The 24571-nt window shown below is 48.2% G+C and overlaps 1 protein-coding gene across 2 annotated transcripts in view; it reads left to right on the plus strand.

Annotated features, from left to right (window-relative positions):
- KIF5A (kinesin family member 5A) overlaps positions 1 to 22870 on the plus strand; it is a 30994-nt gene extending 8124 nt beyond the window's left edge. The window contains exons 2-29 of one of the 2 annotated variants that reach the window (XM_046012619.1): positions 4950 to 5037; positions 5147 to 5220; positions 5629 to 5733; positions 5975 to 6023; positions 6676 to 6731; positions 6974 to 7061; positions 7342 to 7466; positions 7956 to 8060; positions 8213 to 8361; positions 8452 to 8600; positions 9133 to 9308; positions 10165 to 10233; positions 10596 to 10802; positions 11100 to 11246; positions 12016 to 12204; positions 12570 to 12687; positions 13037 to 13101; positions 13195 to 13304; positions 13672 to 13773; positions 14289 to 14349; positions 14587 to 14658; positions 14839 to 14943; positions 17504 to 17720; positions 17992 to 18145; positions 18460 to 18542; positions 18948 to 18975; positions 19432 to 19546; positions 20589 to 22870. In XM_046012619.1, coding sequence (XP_045868575.1) covers positions 4950 to 5037; positions 5147 to 5220; positions 5629 to 5733; positions 5975 to 6023; positions 6676 to 6731; positions 6974 to 7061; positions 7342 to 7466; positions 7956 to 8060; positions 8213 to 8361; positions 8452 to 8600; positions 9133 to 9308; positions 10165 to 10233; positions 10596 to 10802; positions 11100 to 11246; positions 12016 to 12204; positions 12570 to 12687; positions 13037 to 13101; positions 13195 to 13304; positions 13672 to 13773; positions 14289 to 14349; positions 14587 to 14658; positions 14839 to 14943; positions 17504 to 17720; positions 17992 to 18145; positions 18460 to 18542; positions 18948 to 18975; positions 19432 to 19510 — 2970 coding nt within the window. In that variant the 3' untranslated portion in view covers positions 19511 to 19546; positions 20589 to 22870. Of the gene's footprint in view, positions 1 to 4949; positions 5038 to 5146; positions 5221 to 5628; positions 5734 to 5974; positions 6024 to 6675; positions 6732 to 6973; positions 7062 to 7341; positions 7467 to 7955; positions 8061 to 8212; positions 8362 to 8451; positions 8601 to 9132; positions 9309 to 10164; positions 10234 to 10595; positions 10803 to 11099; positions 11247 to 12015; positions 12205 to 12569; positions 12688 to 13036; positions 13102 to 13194; positions 13305 to 13671; positions 13774 to 14288; positions 14350 to 14586; positions 14659 to 14838; positions 14944 to 15477; positions 15698 to 17503; positions 17721 to 17991; positions 18146 to 18459; positions 18543 to 18947; positions 18976 to 19431; positions 19547 to 20588 lie in introns of those variants that run through there. The other variant, XM_046012620.1, reaches the window with a different exon arrangement.
- The last annotated feature ends 1701 nt before the right edge of the window (positions 22871 to 24571 follow it).

A 24571-nucleotide genomic window follows, 5' to 3' on the forward strand; every position in this document is an offset into this window, starting at 1 on the left:
TTTTAAGTGCCATTATAACATCATTTTATGATGTTCTATTTTATGAGAGCACTGAGGTATACTTCACATACAATGAGTGTACAAATCTTATGCAAACAATTTGATGAATTTTATAACATATTTCAACGCCCGTGTAACCACTACCCAGATAGAAATCTGGAGTATTTCCATCACCCCGAAAGCTCCCTTTTGCCTCCACCTCTCAATATGGCTCCCAGGCATCCACCATTTTGACTTCTGTCACTAGCTAAATTTTGTCCTTTCTTGAATTTCATAAAAAGGGAATAATACAGTATGTGCTCTCTTGTGTTTGAGTTCTTTTACTATCACACTTTTGAGATTTATTGATGTTCTATTAGGACATCTTTTTATTTTATTTTATCTTATTTTATTTCTTTAAATAGTCCCCATGCCTACTTGGAGCCCAATGCGGGGCTTGATCTCATAATCCTGAGATTGAGACCTGAGCTGAAATCAAGAGTCAGACATGTAACTGACTGAGCCACCCAGATGCCTCTATTATGACATAATTTTAAATAGCAATAAAGAATAAAAATATGCACATGGCATTATTTAATCAATTCCTTATGTTAATCTGTCCCCTAAATATTATTCCTTTCAGTCATTTTCAATTTCTTATTATAAGACAGTGTGATAATAAACATTCTTGTAACTAAATATTTGCTACAAATATTTTCATGGTATAAATTCTTAGAAGTAGAACATCTGAATCAGCAGATATGTGCAATTCATGACTTTTGATTATGTATTTATGAATTGCCCCCATAAAAGTTGTATGGATTTACTGTCCTAGTAGAAAAGGATGAAGGTGCTTATTTCAAGGAAATTATACCTTCTTGAATGCTTATCTACACTGGATATTCCCATTAAATTTGTGTTTTTCAGTTTGATAAGTGACTAACAACATTACTGTTTTAGTTTGAATTTGTGTTTATTTTTCTGTTGTTAGTACCTAGCTCTTGTCAACTTTTTTTCTGTTGAGGTTTATCTTTTTTGTTACTAATTTATGAAAGTTCTTTATATGCTAAGAATGAAAAACTTAAAATGTTGAAAAACAAAATTTTCTTATTGAAAAATTACACATTTTCATTTCAGAAGCATTTTTTTAAAAAATTTATTTATTTAAGTAATCTCTGCACCCAGTGTGGGGCTTAAACTCACAGCCCAGAGATCAAGAGTTGCATGCTCTTCCAACCAAACTGGCCAGGTGCCCTTAATTTCAGAAAAGTTTTCAATCTTAAAAAAAAGAAGAGAAACTCCTAAAAATTCCACTGTCCACGGATAACCACCATTAACATGTTTCTTTTTTGTTGTTGTTGTTAAAGATTTTACTTATTGGGGCACCTGGGTGGCTCAGTGGGTTAAGCCTCTGTCTTCGGCTCAGGTCATGATCTCAGGGTCCTGGGATTGAGCCCTGCATTGGGCTCTCTACTCAGCAGGGAGTCTGCTTCTCCCTCTCTCTCTCTGCCTGCCTCTCTGCCTACCTGTGATCTCTGTCTGTCAAATAAATAAACAAAATCTTAAAAAAAAGATTTTACTTTTTTATTTGAGAGAGAGACAAAGAGAACATGAGCAGAGAGAGAGGCAGAGGGAGAGAGAGAGGGGACAAGCAGACTCCTTGCTGAGCACAGAACCTGACACAAGGGGCTCAAGGTGGGGCTTGATCTTGGGACCCTGAGATCATGACCTGAGCTGAAGTCAGACACTTAACCAACCGAGGTACCCAGATACCCCTTACCTTGTTTTTCTAAGCAAGGTGTACATATGTACATATACATTTTTTTTTTGTAGACATGGAATCATCTTTTACATATTTTTGTACTTGTTTTTTACACTGCATACTCTTTTATGCATTTATTTTTTGCATACTATTTTTTGATTAACAGTATTTTGTATATAGCTTGTCATGTGATCACATATTTTTCTATAACATCATCTATAATATTTTACTATTTTAATTTAAAGGCAATATGTTATCACTGTAAAACATTTAAATATCACAGAAAAAATGTTGCAAGCCTGTTATTCTGCCCTTCTGTGATAATCACCATTAGCAGGTCTGCAGAAAGTCTTCCATGTCTTTTTTTTAAGGCTGTTCTGTCCATATGCTTTTAAAAATATATATAATCACATTTCACACACTGTTTTTATTTTTTCACTCATTTGAGCTTGAACATGTCAATATATGTAAACCAACCTCACTCATTTAAAGGGACTAGAATATGGAGGTATCCTAACAAGCATCTTGTTGATGGATGTTTGAATTGTTTCTAGTTTTACTTTAATAAAATGTGCTACACTGGGACACCTGGGTGGCTCAGCTGGTTGTACAACTGCCTTCGGCTCAGGTCATGATCCTGGAGTCCTGGGATCGAGTCCCGCATCGGGCTCCCAGCTCCATGGGGAGTCTGCTTCTCCCTCTGATCTTCTCCTCCTTCATGCTCTCTCTCACTGTCTCTCTCTCTCTCAAATAAATAAATAAAATCTTTAAAAAAATAAAATAAAATGTGCTACACTGAACATCCTTCTACATAAATATTTATGTGCTTAAGTAAGTGTTGTAAAATGAATTCCTAACACTGGAATCCCTGATATAGAGTACAAACGGTATGGACATTTAAATATTTAATAGAATTGTCCTCCAGAGGGGTTTGATCAGTTTACAGCACTCCCTTCATTGTAGACAGCATCTTCACAACCTATTTCTCTTTGAGGATTCTGGTTTGGGGGCTTCAAAGGCTTTCACCAAAGACAGATCAGGTAAATATTTCAGGTAGATTTTTTTATCCCCCTAAGCCAGACTTTTCAAATCTTTTAAATATTAAAAGATATATTTATTAATTTTCCTTCATGCAAAGAAGAAAAAAGAAAGAAACAAAATAATACACTACTGTCCCACTCTCTGTGACACGAAGAAGTAAAAAAATTTAAAAATGAAACACTTGTACATGGTTTGAAGATATAAACAATTCCGGGGCACCTGACTGGCTCAGTCAGAAGAGCATACAACTCTTGATTTCAGGGTTGTGACGTCGAGCCCCACACTGGGTGTAGAGATTACTAATAAAATAAAATAAAAGAGTTTTTAAAAATATTTTATTTATTTATTTGACAGAGAGAGAGAGAGATCACAAGTAGGCAGAGAGGCAGGCAGAGAGGGGGGAAGCAGGCTCCCTGCTGAGCAGAGAGCCTGATGTGGGGTTCCATCCCAGGACCCTGAGATCATGACCCGAGCTGAAGGCAGAGATCTAACCCACTGAGCCACCCAGGTGCCCCCCAAATAAAACTTTAAAAAATATATATGTAAGTAATCCAGGATACAAAATGAAAAATAAAAGACTTGCCTCTCCTCAGAGTAACCACTGTTAACATTTTTGTCTAGAAAATGTCTAATCACTGTTAACATTTTTGTCTAGAAAATTCCTCTAGAAAAAAAATTCTATGTATAGATGGAATATTGTGAATATTCCTAGAGCCGCTGTCTCCGGTTCTAGCCAATGAAAGTTTTATGACTTTCCTTAATTAGTTAAAACATGTGTCCCAAACTCTGGTGACCATCACCTTAGAGCTTTACATTTCAGATGGATAAAGATGGGCTCTGTAATAAAACAATTTGACAACTAAGTCAATAGGCTCTTTATACTGAATGGCAGGAAAACACCACTGAGAAATTCATCACTTGTGATGGAGAACAAGCATAGTCCCATTTAATCTTTTTTTTTTTTTAAGGTTTTATTTATTTATTTGACAGAGAGAGATCACAAGTAGGGAGAGAGGCAGGCAGAGAGAGAGAGGAGGAAGCAGGCTGCCGGCCGAGCAGAGAGCCTGATCCACGATGTGCGACTCCATCCCAGGGCCCTGAGATCATGACCTGAGCCTGGGGCAGAGGCTTAACCCACTGAGACACCCAGGTGCTCTCCCATTTAATCTTACCAGAGATCTTCCCTTTAGTATCCTTAGGGAGTGAATACATTTTTTGGCTCCCCAGGTTGTAAATATTTTGTATCTGTAACATCATATCAGCATTCATGATTTGTAACATACAACCTAAATGAAACAAAGTACTTGTCGGTCAGTGATTTGTTTCAGTTTCTCTTTATTTGAAGTTGGTTCCTTAAAAGGAAACCCACGTTTCTGATTTCATATATTTCTTTCACAGAGAGAGAGAGCTTGTGCTAATGTTTGTACAACAGCTCAGCAGCTTGCTATGTGTGGATTTCATTTATGTAATAGGAAACATACTATACATATGTCCCTAACTTGGCATCTGTCACTTAGTTGCAGCTTGAAGATCCTTCCTTATCAGGACATATGGATCTATTGAGGATGATATTTTTAAACCTAGAGGTAGATTTTTAATGTGTTTAAAGATTTTATTTGTTTATTTGTCAGAGAGAGAGACCAAGAGCTCTGGGTTGGGAGGGGGGTGGCAGGCAGAGGGAGAAGTAGGCTCCCCACTGAGCAAGGAACCGGATGTGGGGCTTGATCCCAGGACCCTGGGATTGTGACCTGAGCTGAAGGCTGACACTTAACCGACAGAGCCACCCAGGCATCCCTAGATTTTTAATGTTAATGAATTGTTTTTCAGTCTCCATGGCCTGTGGCCCTACTGTCTTTACCTGTTAGGTTTCTCAGGGAGGGGCCTGGAGTGGTGGAGTGCTAAATCATCACACCAAGACTGAGATCCCCTCACACAGTCTCACGCTGTGACACTTCTCAGTGGCACTCTCTAGCGCATGGGAACAGCTCCTGCTGTCAGCACTAACTTTTACTCCTCTTTCTCTAGTCCCTGTCATCCCCCCAGACCATCCGTCACTACAGATGGCTGAAAAACAGGGACCTTCTCGGGCTAATGGAAGGGAGCTGCGGTATTTCTTCTCCCTCACATCCTGACTGCCGATGTCTGCCATGTTTTATTCCCATTCTAGGGGAAGCCATATGTCTTTGACCGTGTGTTCCCCCCAAACACGACTCAGGAGCAAGTTTATCATGCATGTGCCATGCAGATTGTCAAAGGTAAATGTATTATCTTTGTAAGATGTATTTTTAGAATGTCTGTTTTCAGGTTTGCCATTCCTTACCCCAACTCTTTCCACCAGTGCTCTTTCTCTGCTGTCTCTTCCAGATGTCCTTGCTGGCTACAATGGCACCATTTTTGCTTATGGACAGACATCCTCAGGGAAAACACATACCATGGAGGTGAGGGTTCTGACTTCTATGAGGGGCAAGGAGCTGGGAGTGTTAACAGGAGGCCCAGGAATCTCGGTGGGGCAAGACCTAGGAATCAAGCTTGCTTGGTCTGGAGGATGAGCGGAGGGGCAGGATGATAGTGGAAGTGTAGTGAAATCCCTCCAGCCTGCTACAGTTTTCCATCCTTTCCACTACACTAGTTTTCTCCTTTTGATCTGGAAAAGCAGCTGCCATAAAAGTCCAAAGGGCCGCTCAGGTCTCTCATCGTTCCAGTTAAAGGTAGACATGGCAGTGACTGCCTCCTACCTCAAGATGGTCTCCTTACCCACTCTGACCTCTGGGTTCACCTGCATACTTCTTGAGTTGTCTCATTCTTTCTGAGTCTCAGCCTCATTCTGGAATACTCTTCCTCCCCAGGGAAAGCTGCATGACCCCCAGCTGATGGGAATCATTCCTCGAATTGCCCGAGACATCTTCAACCACATCTACTCCATGGATGAGAACCTCGAGTTCCACATCAAGGTGATCACGGCATGACATCTGGGCATCCTCAAATGGGGCCTGGGAGGGGAAGAACTAGTACAAACCCACTGAGGACCTGGGCACCCCAACTTACTTCCTGCTCTTGTTACTTCAGTCCTTCTCTGCCAAGATATTCTCATCTGCTCTTTCCCTCCTCCAACTACCATTTGAGCAGGTCATAGTCACTTGAGATCCCTGGGTCAGATTTAAGATAGGACCTCTTCACTTTCTCCCTGACCAGGTTTCTTACTTTGAGATTTACCTGGACAAAATTCGTGACCTTCTGGATGGTGAGTGGTGTTTAACCCAACTGGGCAGGTGGGAGTGTGAGGAGGGCAAGGAAAAGAAAGATCACATTGCTTTTGTGCAGAGGACACACACACACACACACACACACACACACACACACACACTCATACCCATGTCCCTTGCCTCCATTCCCCCAAATTTCCAGAAGTGAAAAGGATCAGAAGTTGAGCGTGGACAACCAGGCCTATATAGAAATAGCCTGAGACCAGCTGGAACCTTGAGGCTAGAATCCTGGAAGAGAAGAAACTAAGATTTCAGTGTGTGCAGGGAATTAAAACTTCATGGGGGAAGTCTTTCTCCTTTATTTTTGTTTCTATTTTTTAGATCTTATTTATTCATTTATTTATGTGAGAGAGCAAGCAAGCATGAGTGGTGGCGGGGGTGGGGGAGGAGCAGAGGGAGAGGGACAAGCAGACTTCTCACTGAGCACAGAGAGCCCGACGCAGGGCTCAATCTCATGACCATGAGATCATGATCTGAGCCAAAATTAAGAGGTGGACTCTTAACCGACTGAGCCACCCAGGCACCCCCTCATTTTTTCACATAGAAGAAACCACTGTCGCAGCAGGCTGCAGGGGGCAGGGTTGGGGGAAGGACAGCTGGCCTTGCTTACCCTGCATTGTCTTGATTCAGTGACCAAGACAAATCTGTCTGTGCATGAGGACAAGAATCGGGTGCCATTTGTCAAGGTGAGAGTGGGGACGGGGCATCTGGGTGGGGGTCACTGTACTGAGAGTGGGGACGTGGCAGGAGGGTAGATCAGAGACCCAGAAGTTGGAAGGCAGATGTCTTAGAGAAGTGAGATGTGTCAAGTGCTAGGGAAAGTCTGAGGGTTTGGAAAAGACAGTTTTGAAAGGTCGTCTGGTCAGCATGCAGGTAATACAATCAGCAGATCAACATTCGTGGGTCACTGTCCATTCACCTCCTGCAGGGTTGTACCGAACGCTTTGTGTCCAGTCCCGAGGAGATTTTAGATGTGATTGATGAGGGGAAATCAAATCGTCATGTGGCTGTCACCAGTGAGTGGGGATCTACGGGGCTCTTGAGTCTGGGAGTCTGCTGCTCCTCTGTGTCCTCTGGGGCTGAGGGACTGGAAGGGAGCAAGGGTGGACTGTGTCCTCCAGAAGAAGGGGCTCTTCTTGGATGTGCGACCCAGCTGCCTGGGAGGCACAATGGCAGGGCTGGTCCTAGCAGGTGGCCTTTGTCTCTGGGTGGGCCAGCGGTCAGGTGAGGCTGGAGGCTTCGGGCTTCAGCTCCGCAGGTATTGGTACAAGGACTGCCTCTGCCTTGGCCCTGCAGACATGAATGAGCACAGCTCTCGGAGCCACAGCATCTTCCTCATCAACATCAAGCAGGAGAACATGGAGACCGAGCAGAAGCTCAGTGGGAAGCTGTATCTTGTGGACCTGGCAGGGAGTGAGAAGGTTGGGGACCTGGCAGTGGGGTGGGCAGGGGAGGAGGTCTGGGGACTTGTTTTCATCAAAGTAACTTCTTCATTAGGATATAATTCACATACCATAAAGTTTCACCATTTTGAAATATATAGCTCCATGGGTTTTAGGATTCTTAGAAGGTTGTGCGCCCATCACCACTAATTCTAGAGTATTTTCATCACCTGTTGGCAGTCATTCCCTATTCCCCTCTCCCCTGGCCCCTGGCAATCAGTAATCTACTTTTTGTTTCTGTGGATTTGCCTTTTCTGGACATTTCCTATAAATGGGATAGTACAATAAGTGGGCAGGAGGGGGTGGCTTTGGCAAGAGGGTTAGGGTAATAGAGGAAGGGCCTTGTCTGTTCTCTTCCCCGTCCCCTCCCCTCCTTGGACTGAATCCTCCTGAGTGGAGAAGAGGCCGCAAGAGCCCTTTCTTCCCCTGCAGCTCTCGTGACACGCTCCTTCCTTAATGCTCTGGTAGGTCAGCAAGACTGGAGCAGAGGGGGCTGTGCTGGATGAGGCAAAGAACATCAACAAGTCACTGTCAGCCCTTGGGAATGTGATCTCCGCGCTGGCTGAAGGCACGGTGAGTGTCCCTTAGGCCTTGTCCCATCTTCTCCTACTGCTGCCATCTCATCATGCTTGATTCGTGAGGTATGCAACCCCTTATCAGCATCACTGTCCTTTCTCATTCCCTTGTTGAACATTTTTCTGATTCGTGGTCTCCCTCCTCCCCAGAAAAGCTACGTCCCATATCGTGACAGCAAAATGACACGGATTCTCCAGGACTCTCTGGGAGGAAACTGCCGGACGACTATGTTCATCTGCTGCTCACCGTCCAGCTACAACGATGCAGAGACCAAGTCCACCCTGATGTTTGGGCAGCGGTCAGTGGCAGGGTCCTGAGCCATCCCCTGTTGCTCTCTCCCGTCCGTGTCATGCCAGCCTTCATGGAGGTCCTTCTTCTCCTCCCCCAGGGCAAAGACCATTAAGAACACTGCCTCGGTGAATCTGGAGCTGACTGCTGAGCAGTGGAAGAAGAAATATGAGAAGGAGAAGGAGAAGACAAAGGCTCAGAAGGAGACAATTGCCAAGCTAGAGGCTGAGCTCAGCCGATGGCGGAATGGTTAGAGAGGGTTCCAGCTGGTGTGAGAGGCGGCGGGAGGAGGAGGCTGAGGGGACCAGAGGGGCCCTGTCTGGCGTGGGACTTCAGGGTGGGCCAACCTCCAAGGAGGACTGTGTCTCTGGAGGGGTGCAATCCAGCGGTGATGAGGGAAGGGGAGAGGGGGCTGATGGCGGCCCTTATCCCACCCCTCAGAAAAGGTTGGAGAATGGGGTGCCTGGGTGGCTCAGTGGTTTAATCCTCTGCCTTCGGCTCAGGTCATGATCTCGGGGTCCTGGGATTGAGTCCCGCATTGGGCTCTCTGCTCAGTGGGGAGCCTGTTTCTCCCTCTCTCTCTGCCTGCCTCTCTGCCTGCTTGTGACCTCTCTCTCTGTCAAATAAATAAATAAAATATTAAAAAAAAAGAAAAGGTTGGAGGTGCATGCACTTGGCAACAGAGATGGAGACCTGCCTGGAGGTCTCGGTGTTGAGGAGTGAGGCAGGAAGTAGTCCTGAAGGATCTTCTCCCATCCCTCTCCTTCTGTCCCTTGGCCAGGAGAGAATGTGCCTGAGACGGAGCGCCTGGCTGGGGACGATGCGGCCCTGGGAACTGAGCTCTGTGAGGAGACGCCCGTGAATGACAACTCTTCCATTGTGGTGCGCATCGCCCCTGAAGAGCGGCAGAAATATGAGGAGGAGATCCGCCGCCTCTATAAGCAGCTCGATGACAAGGTGAGGATGCCCAGGGCACAGGGGGCAGCCAGTGGCATGAGAAGTGAGGGATGAAGGAATTCACTTGTACTGCCTTTTTTAAAAAGTTTTTAAGTGGGACACATGCTCGTTATTGAACATGTGGAAGGTCGTCCTGAGTAACATTTAGAACTATTGAATCACTGCATTGTACACCTTAAACTAATATAACACTGTGCGTTAACTATCCTGGAATTAAAATTGAACTTAATAAAAAGTTATATTAAGAAATTTAGAAGATGATTAAAAATATACAGAAGAAAATTTAAGTCCTCCATCATCCCACCATTCAGAGATAATACCTTTAGCATTCTGCTTTTCTCCACACAGAGAGCATTAATTGAGATACACTGTATATGTAACTTTGCATCTGATTCCTTCATTCCACATCGTATAAGGAACAATTTCCCACTTTGTTACCGATTCCTTACAAAAGTATTTTTTTTAAATGGCTACCTAACCGTCCATTTATCGAAATGCATCAAACCATTTATTACAGGGCTTCTAGTCTTCTCTCTTTTTAGTAGTGTGTTTTTGCTTTTGAGTGATTTGATTAGAGTGGAGCACTAAAGCGGGATTTCTAGGTTAGAGGATATGTGCTTTAACCTAAAGGCTCTTGCGGTGTATTGTCAAGGTTATACTACCTTCCGGGGAGAAAGGAATTTGAAAGGAATGAGGCAAGAGACTAAGGGAAAAACTTCTTTTTAGAATATGGGGTTTCTAACTCAAAGCCTGAACTGTCTGGAGCTTTGTCAGGATCCTCTGCCCACACCCCTGTAAGTCCTGACTGGACAGAGCAGATTCCCTTCACCCCACCTTTCCCCCTTGCCTCCAACAGGACGATGAGATCAACCAGCAGAGTCAGCTCATAGAGAAGCTTAAGCAGCAGATGCTGGACCAGGAAGAGGTAATGGGAAGGAGGACCAGACATGAGAGGAGGGCAGTGTGTTCCCCAAAAGGCATAAAAGACCTTTTACAACCAGATGGAAGAAGAACTTGGTCACCCCCCCCCCCCCAAACTATCCAAGTCTCGGGACTTAACTGGGACTGTGTGTAAAACACAGGTTTGGGAGTCTGGGTGTTTCTTCCTTCTGTGACGCCTACAGCCCTCTTGCTCTCACTTTGACCCTTACCCCTCTCCTTGAGCTCTGCCCTCCAGGCTTAGGGGGCCAGAGAGGCCCTGTCTGGGGCAGTGCTCTTGGCTTCCCCTGACCAGCGGGCCAGTCACTGGCGGCATACCCCCTCACGTGCCTCGCCTCTTGCTCCCAGCTGCTGGTGTCCACTCGGGGAGACAATGAGAAGGTCCAGCGGGAGCTGAGCCACCTGCAGTCGGAGAATGATGCTGCTAAGGAGGAGGTGAAGGAGGTGCTGCAGGCCCTGGAGGAGCTGGCCGTGAACTATGACCAGAAGTCCCAGGAGGTGGAGGAGAAGAGCCAGCAGAACCAGCTTCTGGTGGATGAGCTGTCTCAGAAGGTGGTGAGTGGCTGACCGGGGTCCAGGCGCCCCCAGCCTCCAGAACACCACCAGGGACCTCTGCATCCTGGGGGCACATCACACTCATGCCTTTGCCCCACCATGCAGTGTGCCAGGGGACCCTCTCCCGCCTTGTCACCACCCTTCGCCCTCCTGACCCCTGTCTCTTCCAGACCCTTTGGCAGGGCCCGTGTTCTCTCTGTAGCCATCTTCAGGGTCACATCTGAGACAGAGGCTCTGCTTGGGCTAGGGAGGGGAGTGGGAAGATGGCCATGGGGTGACGTGAGGGGCTGTCCCCAGGCCACCATGCTGGCTCTGGAGTCGGAGTTGCAGCGACTACAAGAGGTCAGTGGACACCAGCGGAAACGAATTGCAGAGGTGCTGAACGGGCTGATGAAGGACCTGAGTGAGTTCAGTGTCATCGTGGGCAACGGGGAGATTAAGCTGGTGAGTGGAACTGGAGGCAGCAGTCTTGTTCTGGTCAATCTTGCCCTGGGCACTGGTGGGAGAGGCAGCGGGGCACCAGGCTCTCAGGGATACTGAGGAAGGTGGGCCAAAGAGCCAGGAAACACACCTTTAAATTAGACCTGGGAAAACACGTAGACTTTTGCATAGACTCAGCCATAAATACACCTTCTAGAGGGTGCTGAATAAAGAGGCCACGGAGGGGCGCTTGGGTGGCCCAGTCGTTAAGTGTCTGCCTTCAGTTCAGGTCACGATCCCAGGGTACTGGGATCAAGCCTCGTATCAGGCTCCCTGCTTTGTGGGAAGTCTGCTTCTTCCTCTCCCACTCCCCCTGCTGTGTTCCCTCTTTCACTGTATCTGTCAAATAAATGAAATGTTTAAAAAATATTAAAAAATAAAAAAAGAGGCCCTGGAGATGGGCATATGATAACGGGTGTTAGAGGTGAGGCCCAGAGCTGGGAATGAGATATGCAAGTCCGTGGCAGTGCCCACTGAGCAGATCAGTGCAACTCCAAATCACTTTGCTCTATAAGATGAAAGAGGCCGACTGCCAGAACTGGATCTTTAAGTGCAGGGAGAAGGATTTAGTATGAAATGCCAGGTGATAGCCTCTGAAAGTTGTTTGGAAAATACAGGTGCCACCCAAGTCTCCATTGGTGGGCGTCCCCGGGGACGGGCAGGATCCCTGGGAATGGGAAAAGGCTTCCCTGCAGCCCAGAGGCACCTCTTCCCACCCTCTCCAACCCCACAGCCAGTGGAGATCAGCGGAGCCATCGAGGAGGAGTTCACCGTGGCCCGACTCTACATCAGCAAAATCAAGTCGGAAGTCAAGTCAGTGGTCAAGCGCTGCCGGCAGCTGGAGAACCTGCAGGTCGAATGTCACCGCAAGATGGAGGTGACTGGGCGGGAGCTCTCATCCTGCCAGCTCCTCATCTCCCAGGTGAGCGCCGGGCACTGAGAGCCTTTGCATGCTGTGGGAAGGAGGACAGTTCTGCGGCTATGGGATAAGACTCCCAGCAGCCACCCTTCATGTCAAGGGCCTAGGGTCAGCCAAAGTCCAGAACAGAAGCGCCTAGGCTAGCCGGAGAGGGGCCGGGCGGGGGAAGGGAAGGTTCAGGGGGGAACCACCCTTTGAGCTGATGGGGTCTCAAGGAAGGGTCCAAAGAAATGGCCCATGGCCCACTGTCTATAGGCCGGTGCAGCATAAGGGGGGGCCCTGGGAGGAGAGCTGCAGAGGTCAGTGTTGCCCAGCTGTGACCTTGACTCCATCCCTCTTCTTCCCCTCCCCAACCCTCCCCCCACTAGCACGAGGCCAAGATCCGCTCGCTTACAGAATACATGCAGAGTGTGGAGCTAAAGAAGCGGCACCTGGAGGAGTCCTATGACTCCCTGAGCGATGAGCTGGCCAAGCTCCAGGCCCAGGGTGAGGCCTTCTTCAACCTCTAAACCACGCATCCTGGGACCTGAGATCCCAGAGTGGGGCAGGGAGGAAAAGCCATGAACATCAAAATGCACCTCCTAACAGCACGCTCATCCCATGCATGAAACTGAGACCTTGGAAGTTTGAGCCCATAGCTTATTGTACACGAGCCGTAAACCCTCCAGGGACCTCTTTCCCTGCCATATCAAACCGCACTGACCTAACCCAGCACATCCTCAAGGGCACACACTGGGTCACGATCCCCTGTCCTGCCTGGAACTCTGGTCACAAAGTGAAGTTCTTTCCAGAGGAGGTAGGTGCTCAGTAAGCTGCTCTCCTGTCTTTCCCTCAGAAACTGTGCATGAAGTGGCCCTAAAGGACAAGGAGCCGGACACCCAGGATGCAGATGATGTGAAGGTGAGTGGGGAAGGGGCAGGGTGCACAGCTGGGGCCCTCTCCCAGCTGGTGCCTGGGAGTCTGGCTTTGAGCATGGGATGGGCGTCCTTGCAGAAGGCCCTGGAGGTGCAGCTGGAGAGTCACCGGGAGGCCCATCACCGGCAGCTGGCCCGGCTCCGGGATGAGATCAATGAGAAGCAGAAGACCATTGATGAGCTCAAAGAGTAAGAGTCCCCCTGGTTGGCTCTGGCCTCTAGGCTCCCTCTTGGCCCGGGGTCTGGCTTATTCATTTCCATGGGCCACTTCCCCCCAACCATGCCACAGCTTTGCAGCCCAGCTCCAGGAGGCACGGCAGTAAGGACTAGTTCTCCTTGAGCTCTTAGGATTAGATAGCCCACGGCTCCTCATGCTGTCGTGGAAGCCAAGGCCTGCATCTCCTTCCGCTAATCCGAAGGTAGAAGCGTCCCTCAGTCCTAACCGGACCCACTTGTACCAGAAGGAAAAGTTTGCAGGGCTGGTCTTCCCTTTCCCCCCTCTTTCCCCCTCATTAATAACCTTTTGTTCTCTCCCACACCTCCTTGCCCTCGGCAGCCTGAATCAGAAGCTGCAGTTAGAGCTAGAGAAGCTCCAGGCGGACTACGAGAAGCTGAAGAATGAAGAACACGAGAAGAGCAGCAAGCTCCAGGAGCTGACGTGAGTGTTGGCCAGCCCGCTACTCCCTCACACCTGCAGAGCCGGGCACCATGCGGGGGGGAAACGGTGGCCCTCGGCAGGCAAATGCCTCGGAAGAATCATCGGATGGGGTGGGGAAGGACCCCCAAAAAAGACGTTCAGAGATGACCTCTATGGAATATTAGCTGCCTGGCCTGGAAAGATGTGGGTGATGTTCTGGTAAGGGTGAAAAGCAGGCTGCAAAACAGTATGAATGGTATGAGCCCATACAATTTTTGTGGGATATACCTGCATAGAAGTAAGAGTCCGGAAAGACGGACACCAGAATGTTAATGGTGGTTTGATCTGTAAGTAGTCAAATTATGGGCTTTTTATGAAACTCATCATACTTTCTTTTTCTTTTCTAATTTCTGCACAGCAAGCATGGGTAACTTGTATAATTAGTTACAACAGAGTCTAGATCAAGGGAACGGAGAGGGAGGAGAGAGGAAGGAAGGAAAGTCCTGAGGGACTCTTGTGTTTCCTTCTTGCCCCAGATTTCTGTACGAGCGACATGAACAGTCCAAGCAGGACCTCAAGGGTCTGGAGGAGACAGTTGTGAGTGGTTTCCCTCTGGGCCAAGTTAACAGGGTGAGGTGGGGGCTTCATTTCTTTCCCTGACTTCTCCATAACCCCTTTCCTTATACAGAGTCAGTCTGTGGCATAATCAGGACATATCTTTTCCTAAAGGATCAGTGACTCACCTGCCCAGATAGACTGATGGTTCCTATAATTTGGGAGCCAAGAGACTAACCTGGGATTTGGCTACCCCCAATCTGTCATCATTCTTTCCAGGCCCGGGAACTCCAGACCCTCCACAACCTTCGCAAGCTGTTCGTTCAAGACGTCACGACTCGAGTCAAGAAAGTGAGTTCCATCCTTGGAAACTTCCCAGCCCTCATACTGTCCCCTGCCCTCAGCTTTTTCCAACCCCTGTGGCCGCCAGTAGAGCTGGCTTGGCCTGGTGTGGGTGAGACCTTTCTGGCCTTGGGACAGCCACATCTCCACCGCCCCCCCCCCCGCCCCGCCGCCCCCATCTTTCATCAGAGTGCAGAAATGGAGCCCGAGGACAGTGGGGGGATTCACTCCCAAAAGCAGAAGATTTCCTTTCTTGAGAACAACCTGGAACAGCTTACAAAGGTTCACAAACAGGTAAGAGTAGGGGACAGGGTAAAGAGAACTCTTGAGGCCAGGTGCCTGGGAGACCCAAATCCTTCAAGGTCCCTTGGATTTAGGAAAATCGACTTTTGCATGTTTTCCTTCCTTTTCCCTTTTACTTTTCCTGCTAATCCCTTTCTTATTCATGTTTGGTTCCACTTTTGCCCTGGTCTTTGTTCCACCCCTGTTCTCCCTTCTCAAAGCTACCAACCTGCCCCTGTTCAAAGGGAAATGCCCCAGGCCTCTGGGTTTGGAGGGAGAGGTTGAAACTGGTAGAGGTTTCAGAAGCATGGGCCTATAACTACAGACAAGGGGTACTGGTCAGAGACGGGGAAAAAGCCAGGGAAATGGGGCTTTCTCTCACGGAGAGAACTCCATCTGCCCAGGCCTGGGGCAGGCATGCGGGGTAATTAATTTAAAAAGATGTCCTCCAGATGGCACAACCAGCCCCTGGCAGGGGCTGGTTGGAACCCCTTTGTATTAAGTTGCTGCCTCTCTGTCCTCCTCCTTGCTGCTGTGGCTCCTTAGGTGGCTGACTGGGTTTCAAAGGTATGGGGTGGGGAGGTGGAAGGGGCAGTGCAAAGGAGTCAGGACAGGAAATGTTTGGTGCGTACAGGGCAGGAACACCCTCGCCAGCGCCGAATATCTGAGTCTTGAGGACAGGTGCCCCAATGTGTCAACCGGCTCTTCTGACACATGAAATAAACCCTGATCTATACTTCATGCCCTTTCTTCCAGTCCCACCTGGACATTTGATTTAGACTCATCTTCTCACTAAACTGGAGCTTAAATTTCTCAGTGCAATGCCCAGCATATTTAACAAATACTTGGTACTTTTTTTTGTTTAAACATATATAATGGGAGGGAAAAAATCCCAGAACTGTGGCCCAGGGATAATCTGCAGGGTATATTTATTTTATTTGGGCCTGCATAGGGCTGCACTACCATCTTTCCCCCTTTGCTCATTACACATACAGCAGTATAACAATGTAACAACATTCCGGAAAAGTTGAAAGTCCAGGGAAGAAACATGTGTAATCCGTTCTGCCATCCTCTTCTTTCTGTGTTCACTTTCCTTCTCTGTCCAAGTGCGTGTCATGTTGCATGTTTTTCCCCAATATTTTTAGTGTGGTAAAATACACATAAAATTTGCCACCAGAACGGTCTTTAAGTTCAGTGGTATTAAGTGCATTCCTACTTTTGTGTGACTCCCCCACCGTCCTTCCCCACCCCTGTCGTCTTGTAAAACCACACCTCTATACCCACTACGCAGTAACTCCCATTCCCTCTCCCTCCCAGCCCCTGACAAGCACCATTCTTCTTTTGTTCTCTATGATTCTGACTCCTCAAAGTACCTCATATAAGTGGAAGCCTGCAGGGTTTGTCCTTTTGGGGCTGGCCTATTGCACTTAGCATCACACCCTCCAGGCTTATCCACAGTGTAGTGTGTGTCTGGAAACCATGGGCTGTTTCCCTTTTCCTCACTGAAGCTACTGCTTCTCTCTGTGCAAAGTCCCAAACACCAAAAACAACTCACCTCGATGATGGAGGCCTCCTCACAATGTCCTACCTCAGCAGAAACAGGACTAGATAGGGAAATGAGGAGATGTAGAAACTTCTCAGTTCACAGAATCTTAAATAGCCAGGCTTTGAGCCCTATTCCTAACTAAGCAGAACTCTTGTCACAGCAAACCATTGTTTATAATCTTTAAGTTGTCCAAAGTGGAAGGGGCACAGACTTGTTTCCAAGCTCTGCCCTTTCTCCCGGGTTCTGTGCTCTACCAGTTCCCCTGGTATCTTTCAAGGCTGGTTCCCACAGGCTGGAGGGCCCCCCGTTATTGTATGCAACCCTGTAAAAAAGATCAGGAAGTCTTCTCTGGCTGCAGGGTGGTTGCTTAAATTAAATGGGGGAGCGACAGCCTGGGAAATCCTTGAATGTGAAGGTAATGGCCCAAATGTTTGTGAGCCCTCAAACATTTTCTTTCCTTCCTATGGGGTGCTGTGTGAATGTGTGCCAGTGGGGGGTGAGGCGGGGGCTCCCACGTTCCAGCTTCTGCTTTGCACTGCACCTAACCTGCACTCAAAACCATATGCATCTTCCAGATAGTGCTTCGTCTCCTGCTGCCCGCCCTGTGCATGCTGACAAAGCCATCTCTGGGTGAGGGCTGCCTCGTGCCCATGGTCGCCTTGGGGCTGTTGGTCTGGCGCAGGCTGTGAGGTCTGGGGGCGTGGGTATCAAGGCCAAGAAAAGACTGGGACAGGGCACTGTCACGAGAGTTTGGGGCTGCGGTGGAGCTGGCACGTTTTGCTGCTCAGAAAATGATGTAACTTTTTCATACCTGACCACTTTGCTCCGGGAGGAGGAAAGAGCAGGCCAGAGGAGCAATTAGGTAAAGGCAAGGAGGCCTTTCGAGGAAAGAATGCGATCTCCATCTTCTCTGACTTGATTTCTCTTTATTCTCTCTCTCTGCCCTGCACCCCTGTGCCCCTACTGCTGGCTCTCTCTTGGGTCGCTGGCTTTGCCTTGGCCTCTTCCCTCGGGCTTACCCCACAGCTGGTACGTGACAATGCAGATCTGCGTTGTGAGCTTCCTAAATTGGAAAAACGACTTAGGGCTACGGCTGAGAGAGTTAAGGCCCTGGAGGGTGCACTGAAGGAGGCCAAGGAGGGTGCCATGAAGGACAAGCGCCGGTACCAGCAGGAGGTGGACCGCATCAAGGAGGCCGTCCGGTACAAGAGCTCTGGCAAGCGGGGCCACTCTGCTCAGATCGGTGAGTGGGGTAGGAGGCTGTAGATGAGCCCTGGGTAATCCCCTGATTACCTCAGGGGAGATCAGCACATTCCTAAGTGTCAGGCAACTAGATGATTGCTTTTTCTGCTACCTCCCCCCGAGGGCCACACCACTACCATCCCCCCAAAAGTGTATAAAAGTGAGAATGAGGTCATGAGCAGCTCAGTCCAGCTCCAGCTCCATGACTTCCAGGACTGGGGCAACTGCAAGGAAGCAGCGTCCTCACGGTCATTTTCCTTGCCTTACCACAGCCAAACCCGTCCGGCCCGGCCACTACCCAGCGTCTTCACCCACCAACCCCTGTGGCACCCGGAGCCCTGAGTGCATCAGTTACACCAACAGCCTCTTCCAGAACTACCAGAATCTGTACCTGCAGGCTGCGCCCAGCTCCTCCTCAGACATGTAGTGAGTGGCCCGGGCATGGGCTGGAGTCCCCACCCAAGGCTCTCTGCTCTCCACAAGGCATAGATTGGGTCAATTTTTGGCTGACACTTAATTCCTTTCCTTAGTAGCTTCATTTTGAACCCTTTCTCACCTTCACACCTATGGTGAGAAGGTGGGCATTGCCCTCTCAGCCCGCGACCCTGTTTGTTGCCCTGTGTTCTCTGGGGATGGGAGGGGAGTACGGCTCCCCCCCCCCCTGTCATGGGGATTCTGAGTCCTATGGGTCCTCAAGGGTGGGTGCCAGAGGTAGCATCTGTCTCCTCCGCTCCGTCCAGCTTTGCAAACTCCTGTACCAGCAGTGCAGCGCCATCTTCCGGCGGGCCCCTGGCTTCCTACCAGAAGGCCAACATGGACAACGGTGAGTGAAAAAGGCTTTGGGATCCCCAGGGCAAGTTGAAAAGTAGGAGAAAAGTCAGTGATGCTGCACCTATAGCTTGAACACGGCCCATCTGGCCCATCGCTTCAGGGTCTTGGATCTTAGAAGTAGATTCATCCTATTGCCGTGCCTGTCTCCACCCTCCCCTCCCGTTCCCCTTCTCCTTTCCTTCAGAAGGGATCAGGGAGAACTTTCTCAAACAAAATGAGCAGGCAGCTTGGGGTAGTTGAAAATAAAGAGCCACAGACCCAGGCGGCAGCTACCCTCCAAAGTCTTGCCTTTTTCTCTAATTGGTCAGGATGAGGGAGGGTTTGGGGAGATGGCTTCTAACACCCCATATCCTTTTTTCTTCTCCTAACCCTGTATTCTCAATGATGATGCCTTCAGGAAATGCCACAGATATCAATGACAACAGGTACACCGGTCGCTGTTGCTCTTGAGTTCTCTGGGTGGGACCCAAAGAAATGATTAAATTTCCCCTGTGCCATACTTAGAGGTTCTCTGGAGCCTGCAGGGAAAGGAGGGAATGAGAACGATCCTCTCCATCACCGGGTTGTCCCGAGGATCTACTCATTCCCTGCCTCTTGGTGCAGAGAGCACATCCCCTCCTCCAATCCCTCCTTCTCCCCATTCTGTTTTGGGGTCTGGGGGAATGCCATGGCCATCTGATGACCTGGCTTTCTCTCCTTCCTTTGGGAACTCTGTGACCTTGGGCGAGTCGGCTCCATCTCTCCACCTTCGATTTTTCTTGTATTCCTGTAAACCCCAAGCAGTCCCTGCCTTTTGTTGTCTTATAGGGAGGCTATGAGAACACAGTGACAGGAATGTTTTCCTTTATATGGAGCTGACTGTGCTGGATCTGTTCTTCTAGGAGTGACCTGCCATGCGGCTATGAGGCTGAGGAGCAGGCCAAGCTTTTCCCTCTCCACCAAGAGACGGCAGCTAGCTAATCTCCCTCATGGACTGCCGCAAACCTGCACTTTCAGGTAGCTTCAGGCTGCTTCCTCTGACCAGCCTCCGGTTGCCTCCTGCCTTGCCCTTCGCCTCTGTGTTTCTCCTGCTTTCTCTCATCATCTCAAAAATTCTACTATATAGTTGTCCCTCAACTCCTGCTTTCCCTGCCTGGGGGATACGTCCCTACTGGCCCCCAGGCTCTGGACACTGACCTCCCCTCCCCCGCTGATGCTTCCCTTTTGGCCAAAGCAGTAGCCACAGTACTGCCTTTCTGCCACTAGGGGTCACTGCCACACGTCAAAAAGCGTGAGCAGAGGTGGTGGGGGTCTAGAGCCACACCCAGGTCCGGGAACGTAGGGGATGTTAGGAGATCTTGAGAGAGATCAGCTCAACCTCCTCTCTGCTTCCACCCTAAAATAATTTTGGATGGATAGGTATTTTCTTAACCAACTTGCCTCCAGTAAAGGAGGTGTTGTCTTCATTCCTGTATCTGTGTCCCATACATCTCATAACTGTGTAGGTCACCCAGAAGCATTAGGAAATGCCCCAGGAGCGCTGACTTTTTGTCTCCATACTGCAGCATCAGCACCCCCTGCCACCTTGCTTGGCAGAGGCAGAAAATAGCTGTGTTTCCCCTCTCAGACCCCTTATCCCACCTCTGTCCCCAGGTCCTCTCTTCCAGCAGGTCAGGCGCCTTCCTGGTGTTTGTGTGTCCCCAGGCTTCTCACTTGCTTGAACGCCCAGAGCTGGACACTAGGAGCCTGTCTTATTGTCCCCTTTGCATCTCTGGAGACCTAGAAATGAGAGAATATGGCCGGTCGCTTGCTGGGCTGCGTCCAAGCCAAGCCCTCTCTGGGACTTTCCGGGGTGGTAGGCCAGACACCCACAGGCAGAAAGGCATGAAGATCGAAGTAGGGATGGGGAAGAAAAAGGAAGGCCTGGGGTAGAGTGTCCGGTTGTTGGTAGTAAAGGAACAAGACCGTAAATCAAAGTTTGTACAAATGCCACCCTGTTCCTGTTGAGTGGCTGGGCGAGAAGGTGGTCCCTCACAAGCTCTTTCTCTTTCTTCCCCAGTTTCTAAGAGGGACTGAGGCCTCTCCTCTCAGCATGCTGCAAACCTGTGGTCTGTGACACTAACAACTCCCTCCCAACCCTCGTTGTTCGACTGTACTGTTTGATGTCTTCTCTTACTCTGTATCCCTTTGTACTCTATATCTATATATCAAAAGCTGCTGCTATGTCTCTCTCTTCTCTCTGTCTTACTCTCTAAGTATCTAATGATGTATTTAGCAATTTCTAAGCATAGTATACTCTCCTCATTTGGGGCAATAGGGAGGAGGGTGAATGTTTCTTCTTTCAAACATGCGTCTCTCACACTGAGTGGTGTTAGTCATGGAGATGATAAAAGGAAAAATGGGAGCTAGAGGGCTGTGATCCTCCACACACATGCACCCGCACACACATGTGCACACATGCACACGCACACACACGCACACATGCACACAAAGCCTTAAGCAGAAGAATGTCTTAGCATCATAAGAAGATACAGAAATAGACTCCTCCCCCCTCCTCTTTCACAGACAGCACAGGGGAGGGTAACATGGAAGAACTGCTAAATTACGCATAGAATTTTCTTCATATATCCCTCAACTGAACCGAGGGAGTCTGGGTGTGCAACTCCACCCTCCAAAGTCTACCTTTTGCCTTCCTCTTCCTGTGCCCTGACCCCCAGCCCCAATGACCGAGGACATGGATTATTCCAGGGACCATTTCCATTTTTCCTCAAAACTCCTTTTGATATTCTCTGCCCCAGAACTCATGAACAGAACCTAGAGTTGCTTTAAAATATTTTGAAAATTTGAGGAGGCAGACCCTTCCCAACAGTCTGTCAATGGCTGCTCATCTATCAGGTGATAGTTGTAGGCAAGTGTAGTCAGCTGATTGCTTCTTTGGGTTCAGGGATGAACAGGCTGGGAAATTCCAAGTATTTTTGCCACAGCGATGCGCTGGATTCCTTTCTCTGTCCCATATTGGGCTGCATGTTCTTCCCATCTCCACCTTTTGGTTTGGGACCTTCCAGTTCATTGGCAAAATATCTATCTCAAGATGTCTTCCTTTCAGGCTGGAGCCTGACTTTTCCCCATGACGCATAAAAAACAAATTTTGTTTGACAGAATTCCTTTGATAATGTCTCCATCTGGTTTTAAGTGCACTTTAAAGAAAGGGGCAGAGCAGAGTTTCCAGACTGGGAGAGGGTGGTGAGAGGAGAGCTCTCTCCCCCTGAGCACTGCCCCACGTAATTGATAGGACTGTTACTTTGGTTTCAGACATCCTTTCCTTCCACATGGTGCTAAGGTGGTTTTCTAGGTAACTACAGGGATGGAGAGTGGAGATCAAAATCAAGAAAGTCCAAGTCAAGAAAGTCTGGTATCCCCATACCCAGTCTTACATAGAATAGAAGAACAGGATCCCCCAGCAGCAGGGCAACCATCACCTAGCTTCGAAGGCAGGAAAGAAAGCTCGGAGTGAGTGCTAGCTTATAAATACAGGCTGTATTGGCCTGAGACTCCTTCAAGGGAAAAAGTTCATTCTTCCTTTACCTGTTGGGCCCCTCTTAGCAATTATGGAAAAATGCAGGGAAAAAAATCGACCAGAAGGGTGTAGAGTAAATCCAAGGCAGCGATATTCAAACCTTTTTAAAAGTAAATCTTATATAGTACCCTGATAGAAAAAAATAACCCGAAGGGACGCAGACCTGAGCAGTTTACATTTTCTTTATTTGCTGGAAAAATGCTTCATTAGTGGAGGAGCTCTTCAATGGTCCTAAGAGTTCAGAACCCGAGGGCTCTGGACAGTAGTTTGCAAACCACAGCTCTGAGGGAAAGGGGTTCAGCCTGGCTCCAAGACCCTAATCAGAGCAGAGAGGGAAAGGCCCAGTGGGAAAAGAAGGAAGATGCCTGTGCACCTGTAGACTTGAGTTAAGATTTGTCAACAGGGCACCTGAGAAGCCAGTAGGCTTTAGGTAATCTTGCCACCAAATGATTCTTTTAAAACACATAAGAGAACGTGAAGGTGTTGGGCAGATGAGGAGAGAGATGTAAGGGGAATCTAATTCACTTACATAAATAAGAACACACACACAAGGCCTTCACCAGAAGCTTCACTCTACATTCCCCCCCACCCCAGCATCCCTTTCCAGAGAGCCAGGGTCACCCCCCAGGGGCACCTGGTCTGCCCACTCACATCTGCCAAAATGTTGCATGCCAGCGTGGAAGACAAACCAAACCGCACAAACCCCAGTGTGTATTTACTTGATGTACATAGATACCTTGAAAATAAAATAAATGCAATGATGACTCTGCGGTGTTGTCAATCTTTATCCCTCCCCAGTCCCGCTCCCTTACTTGCATTTGATAGTGTGGTACACACCCTTCCAGATGTTCTTCTAGATATTTACGTGTTTGTTTGTCCCGCCCCTCACTGGACAATTTATTCTAGAGATCTTTTCATGTCATTATACATAGATTTACTTCATTAAAATAGGGGCGCCTGCCTGGGTGGCTCAGTGAGTTAAAGCCTCTGCCTTCAGCTCAGGTCATGATCTCAGGGTTCTGGGATCGAGCCCCGCATCAGGCTCTCTGCTCCGCAGGGAACCTGCTTCCTCCTCTCTCTCTGCCTGCCTCTCTGCCTGCTTGTGATTTCTCTCTGTCAAATAAATAAAATAAAATAAAAATATCTCTAAAAAAAAAAAAATAGGGGCGCCTGGGCAGCTCAATGGATTAAGCATCCGATTCTTGATTTTGGTTCTGGTCATGATCTCAAGGTCGTGGGATAGAGCCTGTGCTGGGCTGCGCTCAGCATGGAGTCTGTTGAAGAGATCCCCCCCCCCTTTGCCCCTCCCCTGCTTGCCTACTCTCTCATAGTCTCAAAAAGTAAATAAATGAATCTTTAAAAAAATTACCTCATTAAAATATAGATATAACTTTTTATGAACTTATCCTATTATTTAACCATTCTACTACTGGTAGACATCAATCTAGGTTGTTGTAGTTGGTTTTTTATTTTAAGATTTTATTTATTTACTTGACAGAGACACAGCAAGAGAGGGAACACAAGCAGGAGAAGTGGGAGAGGGAGAAGCAGGCTCCCTGAGGAGCAGGAAGCCCAATGCAGGGCTCCATCCCAGGACCCTGGGATGATGACCTGACCCAAAGGCAGGCGCTTAACGACCACCCAGGCACCCCTAGGTTGTTGTAATTTTTAACAAAAAATGGTATCTATCCCATTCTCTTCATTTTGTCCCCCAGACCACCACCTCAGTCCCAGTGACAATTCTGTCCTTCTCCAGTGGGACTTCATTGCTTCTTTGTCAACAGCTCAGTTCTCTTGTCCCAAGATGATCTACCACATTCACCCTTCTAACCCCTACCATTTTATTTTTTAATTTAATTAATTTAATTTAATTCTATTTTAAAGTAGGCAACTGGTATGCCCAATGCGGGGTGTGAACTCATGACCTAGAGATCAAGAGGCACGTGCTCTCCCAACTGAGCCAGTCAAGCACCCCCTGGCCCACATTTTAGAGCATACCCCTATGTGTCCTCTTTGCTCATACCTTGGAGCTTCTGAGATGAATGGAGAAAAGTACATGACCAAAACACTGGGGCAACTGAAAGCCTAGGAAGCTAACTGGCTCTTTGGTGTTGCTCTCGCTTCTGTGTATCCCTCTGGTTTCCTCCCTTGCCTCCCAGAGCAGCTGATCAAAACTCCTCCAGATCCCTTCTCACCTCCTCTCCTAGGCAAACAATGAAGGCAACTGAACATGAAATTCTTCATCTGCCATCTATCCCTACACGCTTACCTATATCTGTACCGATCCCTTCCCTTCTTGCTCTTAACAAGCGATAAATCTCTCTTCTCCAGACTAAATCAAGTCCCTTCTAGATCCTTCTTTCTTGAGATACTAACATAGACTCAAAAAATATAAGATCTAAAAGTGATGCAGACAAGCTGTTGGCATCTTCTTTGTGATTTTTCCCCTTCACCTTGTAAGGTTT

This window comes from Meles meles, chromosome 7 (genome assembly GCF_922984935.1).
Source record: "Meles meles chromosome 7, mMelMel3.1 paternal haplotype, whole genome shotgun sequence".
Taxonomy (NCBI): Eukaryota; Metazoa; Chordata; class Mammalia; order Carnivora; family Mustelidae; genus Meles; species Meles meles.